The sequence below is a fragment of the Phragmites australis genome, chromosome 3 (genome assembly GCF_958298935.1).
Source record: "Phragmites australis chromosome 3, lpPhrAust1.1, whole genome shotgun sequence".
In the NCBI taxonomy this organism is placed as follows: Eukaryota; Viridiplantae; Streptophyta; class Magnoliopsida; order Poales; family Poaceae; genus Phragmites; species Phragmites australis.
In genome coordinates, this window is record NC_084923.1 from 41,142,541 (window position 1) to 41,149,689 (window position 7,149).

Consider the following 7,149-nt stretch of genomic DNA (forward strand, 5'->3'; position numbering starts at 1 on the left):
CGCCCAGCACCGGGTACGCCACGGGCGGAGGCCACTCCGCTAGGCCGGCCGGCGGCAGAGCTCCGAGCGAGCACGCTCACTGTTCCATTAGCCCCGTGTAACCTCACAGGCCACAGCCCCAGCCACACAGAAAAGCTCCCGGTGCTCACCTGCAGGAAAGGCGTCGTCGAGCTCGCGGAAGGTGGACGCTGACTATCATATGCAACAAACTATCAAAGTGTTACGCATCGACAGGTCTATTTACAACAGAAGACAAAACGTCAACATCCTGTGTGACAACACATCATGTTCTTGAACAACAGCATAGAACCCCAAAATTGGCCCTTTCATATCCATACAACAGGATGCAAATATGAATACCCAGTTTCCTATCCTCTGGTTGTTGTAATTTGTCAGCTAACTTTCTATCAGCTTCTACCTGAATTAGTTGTCAGTAACTTTCTCTTTGATCTCAATCTCAGAGTTACTTTCCTTGAAAACCAAACTTTTCTGAGCAGCATTTAGATATGGATCCCGCCTTCCTACCTTCTAGTTGTTGTAAGTTTTCAGCTAACTTTCTATCAGCCTCTACCTGAAATAACTTGGCAATATCCTTTGGATGCATTGATACCACCTAAGAGGCCCCTTTGTTTGAACTAGAGAACACTAAGAGCCTTCTGAAACTTGTTTATCTCTCCCTTCCTCATTCTTAAACCTTTTTGGGCCTAAGAGTTCAATTATATATGAAAGCATAGATCTCTGCTAGACTAACAGCATAACCTTTCCCGTTGAGGCGCGCATGGTACAAAGCCACGACGTCACCACTAAGGTTGAGTATAGGTGAACCAGAGGTTCCTTTCTCGCCAATGATATTTAGCTCAACAAGCTCCATATTGTAGCCCATCGATCGGTCTGCTGTGATCTGACTGTAACTGCGATGATTCACAACCTGCCCAATAACAACTGTACCTCGGCGAAGAGATGGCCATGATATCATGACGACATCATCAAGCTGTGCGGACTGGTGTTTGGCAAGCTGTAGTGGGGGATGGGGATATAGGCAATGATCAGCATACAGAGTACCATGAAGATCCGCCAGATCGATCTGAAGAAGCAGCAGGTCTCTGCTTTGGTCAAGTTTGACAACTTGTGCTTTCGTGTAGTTCCTTGGATCGCGATCCAGATTGTACAGGTCAGGATAGTTCTCTTCCATGTAGATTTCATTGTGGCAGCAGACGATCATGAACTTAAACATACTAGCCAGCAGGGTGAGCACTTCATCGTTTGTGTAGAATTCCTTAAGCAGGTGACAACAGGTCAACACGAAAGTATGATCCTCATCCTGCTTAATGATGAATCCTGTAGCACAAAAAGGGGTTGAAACAATAGCATCTGCTTGTGCTGCTGTCTTTTTGAGATTCTTTGTAAGGTAGTTGATAACCCTCTGATGACAGTGTGGCCTTCTGAGCACTTTCACAAAAAGGACTGACTCCCTGTTCTGGTCGTACACTAATTTATGTGCAACATTTGAAAACTGATTTGGTGGGCCGAAATCTGCCATCTGGTCCACAATAATTCGTAAGTATTATAAATATACAACATATTTGAACAAAGTACTTAACAAAACGCTACAAAATAAATTGATGAGAGAAAACACATCTAAATTCACAGTAAAATTAACAAGTACACATGAGGTAAGAACAAAAACAAGTACACAGGATGTATCAAAGTATGCATCCTAAATGATACGTGAGAACATCAGACCATCTAAAAAAAAGAACCAAACCATTTCATCCATTTGAGATAATCATGAACTTTTGAAATGAAACAGGTACAATATTCTATTACATACATCAGAGCATTTCTCAATCTGATTTTTTTCTTATTTGATATATGCTAGCTAGCATAAAACTAGCGAGGCTATAAATTATCAGAAACCTTTGCTGATCACACAGTCCTTCATCCCTAGATACCAACTGCTCTCCTCTTCACATAAAACTGTAAACCGACAATGGCGTCAGAAAAGACGATATCTAGGATAGTGTCTGATATATCTAAAGTTACCATGATAGTGTGCCCATACGCATGATGAATTCAGTATTAGGAATAAGTCCAGTTACTTGTATGACAGTGGTAGTACTAAACACTAACAAAACAAAGGAGTATGACATTATTGAAAGAGCAAGCTATACAACTATACATGCATATATACATAATGATATGATGCAGACCCTCATATCTTTCACAATAAAAACTAGGAGGACCCAGGATTCTTCTACACATTCAATTTTTGAGAGAGGAAGAGCATGACGATCATGAAAATGAAACAAGAAAACCAAAAAAGCTGGAGTATGGACTAACTAGACATAGAAGAGCAAGCAGTAAGTTTATACAATAGGAATTTTTTTCTGAAGAGCAAGCAGTGAGTTTATAACCAAGTACAAATATAAAGCATAAACTGAAGATAAATGACAGATAATTACTTGAACTGTGAAGATAGCCGCAGCAATTCATTTTTGCAGCTTTATAACACACTGTAGGCATGTGTGCAAAGGAAAAGGGCACTGGGGAATGAACAACTATACTAGCTAACATTAAAAAAGAAACTACCCAACCCTTTTCTATCAGTTCTTCTCATCACACATCACTTAATAATCAAACAAAAGCAAGTATATCTCAAAACAAAAGATCACGAACAACAGCAGAAGCACTACGTTTCATGTCCCCACTGTAGGATAATAATGATGAATCGATAAAAGAACTGGGTACAAATTGCAAACTCTTTTAGGTCCCAATAACTTTCAACCTTCGAAGAGGTTTCAATCAGAAGATGGCAACCACAACAGTGCAAAATGATTTCAACAGCAATCTCATGTCTATTTACACGCATATATGAAGCAAACAATATCATAATATCAACCCCTCCGCAGGTTCAGCACAGGTTAGCAAGCAGACCTAGCAACTACGCATACAATTCGATCCTGGTTGCTGTGAGAACAATTCGACCCCGACCAATAAACCACAAACTAGCAAACTACGAGTACACGAGGAACCGATACTGGTTGCCATGCTAACAATTGGGTACCGAGCCAAGAAGCAAAAACTAGCAAAGAATCAATTCTTGGCTGCAAGAAGACCAGGAAGACGAAGAAATCAAGAAGAGGGAGCGAGCATGACGATACGTACGGTGTACTCGGTGCACGGGTAGCCCAGCGGCAGGAGCAGCTGCTAGCAGAGGCCTCCAGCGGCGGCGCGCGGGGCGAGCGACAGAGCGCGTCAGCGGCGAGGAAAGGGCGGCCCCACCGGCGACGCAGGAGAGGAGCAGAACGACGGGGCGCGTCGCCGCGAGCTGCGCCGTCCGGGCCCGATCGGCGTCCTCCGCGAGCAGGCGGCCCCGACCGGCGTCGATCGGTGGCGAGGAGGGGAGGGGGAGCCGCCACCTGCTGCTTCCTCCCGTCCGCGTCCGCTGACGCCGTGCTCGAATGGATCGAGGAGAGCACGGTCTCGGCTCTCGGTTTTGTGCTGCTCTGACACCACGGCCTGAACCGGAACCGTTCTCAACCCGAAAAATTGAATCCATCCAAAACCAAACAAGGCCATTCTATTTGTTAGCCCAAATCGAACCAGCCCAACGGCTATCTCAACTCGGATTCCAGCCCTTTAAAGAGCGGTAAGAATGTTACAGTGACACTGTCATTCCTTATTATTTTCTTACATGTCAGGTGAGACTCACCATTATACCCATCATCCTTACCGTCCTCTCAAAAAACGGTTAGGGACCGTCCTACTCCACTACACCACTATATAATGGTCGAAATTCAGCTAAACTTCTCATTATAATCTGGAAAAAAGAAAGGAAGATAAGAGGAGAGGGGAGGAGAGTAAAAGGTGACGGTACCACCGTGACATCCTTACCGTCCTCTAAAAGTATTACAACACTTTCAAAGAGCAATACACGTTTATTTCTGCAAATCTGGTCATCAAGAGTCTATTTATTTAAATATTTAAAATAAAGAAATAAAAAACTCCCTATTTCCCACCAAACCAAATCAGCACTACTTTAAAACCAACCCACTAAACCAAATTAATCAAACCATTAGCAGGTTTAGCAACAGTAATAAGTTGGTGGTGCAGAAAAGAAAGCAGAGCAAGGATAACAATAGGGAAGAATAACCTGATGCCTATATGCTTGAGATGATCATGCTATTGCTGTTGTTTTCCTTCTCCTTGGCCATCCCTCCAGCCCAAAATAATTAGGTGTTGTCGACCAGGACAAAGAAATATTGGATGAAAACAAGCTGCATGCTGATGCTCTCGTGTGGCTGCAGATTGCGCTGGTGTGCTCCATTTTCTTGCTCTTAGATGAACTGGTTTGTGTGTGTTTTATACTCCAAAAAAATCGTGGGCTTGGATATTAGTGATGGTAAGATGGAAGCATATTGGCCTCTTTAGCTTGGTGACCAGGACCAGAAGGTCTTCCTCTAGCTCTCTGAACTTCCATGCTCTCTCCCCAATCCTAAGCAAGTTTGACGTGGCGCAATGGTGAATTGTTGACATGCATGCAGTAGGTGTTGAAAGCTTTTGCTTTTGGTGAAAACGTGAGGAGATGACATGTGTTGATATACTGGGATAAATCGTGTTTTGGGTTTTGGTCTTTTTTGCAGAGATGGTATTTGGTAGAATAGTATGAGTAAAAGCATGACACTTGTTGGGATTGAAATATCAGATAAGGTGGATCTTTGCTCATGGAATTGTCGAAGGGTCCTTGAGGTGACACGTGTTTGGGATGAAATTGTTTCGATATCCCTCTCGGGCACAGTATGACTCTATTTATAGTCCGTACTCGACCACTCCAGACGTGGTTTACAGTTCCTACCCCCTTACCTGCTACATTCTCGAAATATTCGGGGGTATTATGGTACAATTAAGCATATTTACATAATCACAACTCTGCCCTGAGCGACCAAAGCGGGCCCCGCTATCCAGTCGTGATCTTCGGCTCTGGAGATCCGCCGAAGTCTTCTCCATTCCGTCGTCCGCGGGATGGCCTTCGGCTTCGGAGCAAAGATCGGCTGCTACCTTCGCCCGCTGCGGTCAATCAGGACCGCTGGCACGGACTTCGGCTTTCGGCCGAAGGCTCGCCACCGTCTTCACCGACACGGGAAGCTGGGACTGCGGGCACGCCTACATCCTTCGACCGATGGTGCTTCGCTATCTTCGCAACCTTCACATGCAGTTCCTGAAACGAACATGTAGTGACAAGCATGTGGTCTTTCCAGCAGACTTCGAGCTATCCTCTGAAGAGGGGGGCGGGAGATCATCCCAACAATAGCTCCCTACGGGTAAGGTTTATCTTTGATGGGCCGAACCTGTAGTCTTTAAGATGTATCTCAACGCCCCCCTTCAGCCTGTCGAAGTCTACTGGGGCGGATGCACTTCATTCAAATTGCCTTATATATATATATATATATATATATATATATATATATATATATATATATATATATTACAGCATGACCATGCGGCCCCTGGGTAAATGTATCGTTGACATGCATTTAATGCCTTTGAGGTATACCGAAGCATCATTTTCCTCGTTGGTTCAAGTTCCGATGCGCATCGTTTTAACCGTTGGCCCCTTTGCTATAAATACCGCCCCACGATCACTTGTTTTTACTACGCGTCTTTGCTGAAGCTTTTGCTCTCGTACGAAGCCTCTTACAGCCCTCTGAGTCCTTCTCGGATGAAGCCCCTTACAGCTCTCCGGGTCCTTCCCTGTTCAAGGCTTCTCTGTTCATCCTAATGGCACCGAAGGTCAGGTCTTCTCGCCTAAAGACGTATTGGATTGGGCAGTCTAAGGTGGATGATGAAGTGTTGGCCAGCCTCGTGAAGGAGGGATTGATTAACGATGTTTCCAAAGTTCGGCTCCCTGGCAATCAGGAGATACCAGAGCCTGCTGACGACGAAGCAGTTGTATTCGTTCATTATTTCCGAGCAGATCTTCGTTTGCCATGCGATGACATGGTTGTTAAAGTGCTGAAGTTGTTCGAAGTTTATCTTCACCAGCTCACGCCTAATGCAAAAGTGAGGGTGTGGGCAACATCATGGGATATGTGTTGGTGAAAGGGCATGGCAAACGGTGCACTAGTTGGCTGGGAACGTCGATGCCAATCGACTATAGCATGGCTATCCGTGACGGTGACGACCGTGACGGTGTAGATCGGGCTTTGGCCGAGGCTAGGACTTGGCTAGTGACTTAGTATAATGCTAAAATAGTAGTAAGGGAGGAGAAGAAGGGTTCCTCACCTTGTTTTGATGGTCGAGGAAGGAGGATTCGCGGAGAAGACGACAAGGTAGCGCATCACGGGTGGCGGCGACGCACAGACAGGGCAGCAGCGACTTCTAGGTTTTGTGGCTTGAAATATGAGTAGTAGAGGGCGTGCAACTCATATTTATAGGGCTAGGGGCGGCTGGTTGAGGTGGAGTACGACCGAACACGAATCGGATTTGAGTTCGAGTCGGTTACGATTTCCTTTTTCGTAGCTCTGTATTCCGAGGAAGATATCTCTATCGTCCGGACTTCAATTGGCCGTTTCTTGATTCGAAATTGTAGTACTCGAAAAGATCTACAACTTTGGTAGTCATTAGAACTTCTGAAAACTCCATCTTGTTTTTCAAAAATACACTACAAGATAAACTATTTGAACTCAGACTTATCTGCGCAACACTGATTTCGGTGCTCATAACTCCTAGCTCCATTATCCAAAAGAGGACTTCTGTAGATTCAAATCGAAGCTCTCGATGAGAACTACAACTTTGGTATTGTCAGGATTTGCGTTTGAGGTCTTTTTAAACTTTGAAACATCATGGGAAGATGAGGCTGTTTAGGACTCCACGAAAATTTATAAATTTTGTAGATCCTTCGTTGGGCCATCTAGAAGACTTAGCTAAGGGTTTGGACTTGAGCAAGATTAAGCCCAAAGACACTTTATGTATATTTAGGGTTTAAAAAAGAAACTTTTGTAGAGAAATTTGAATAGGGTTTGAATTTGAATTGAGCTTGGAGTGAATTTAAGATAAACGAAAAATGAGGTTGAATAAGAATAGGAGCATATAAGGAATTTGAATTTGGATTTGGGTAGAATTTGAGAAATAGGAGAGATTGGCTTTAAA

At 44.2% G+C, this 7,149-nt stretch overlaps 1 protein-coding gene across 2 annotated transcripts; it reads right to left on the reverse strand.

Moving 5' to 3' along the window:
* Positions 1-220: 220 nt before the first annotated feature.
* Positions 221-3,531, reverse strand: LOC133913120 (uncharacterized). 2 transcript variants are annotated; one of them, XM_062356174.1, is made up of 3 exons: positions 3,166-3,531; positions 1,918-1,977; positions 221-1,540 (listed from the first exon to the last, which is right to left on the reverse strand). In XM_062356174.1, the coding sequence occupies exon 3, from the start codon at positions 1,538-1,540 to the stop codon at positions 713-715; it is 828 nt and encodes a 275-aa protein (XP_062212158.1). In that variant the 5' UTR covers positions 1,918-1,977; positions 3,166-3,531; the 3' UTR covers positions 221-712. The 2 variants fall into 2 exon arrangements, with proteins under 2 accessions (XP_062212158.1, XP_062212159.1); XM_062356175.1 differs by lacking the exon at positions 1,918-1,977 and having other exon boundaries at positions 3,166-3,530.
* Positions 3,532-7,149: the final 3,618 nt, after the last annotated feature.

Excerpts from the sequence above, each read along its gene's own strand:
- LOC133913120 (XM_062356174.1), bottom strand. The coding sequence starts at position 1,540 with ATGGCAGATTTCGGCCCACCAAATCAGTTTTCAAATGTTGCACATAAA.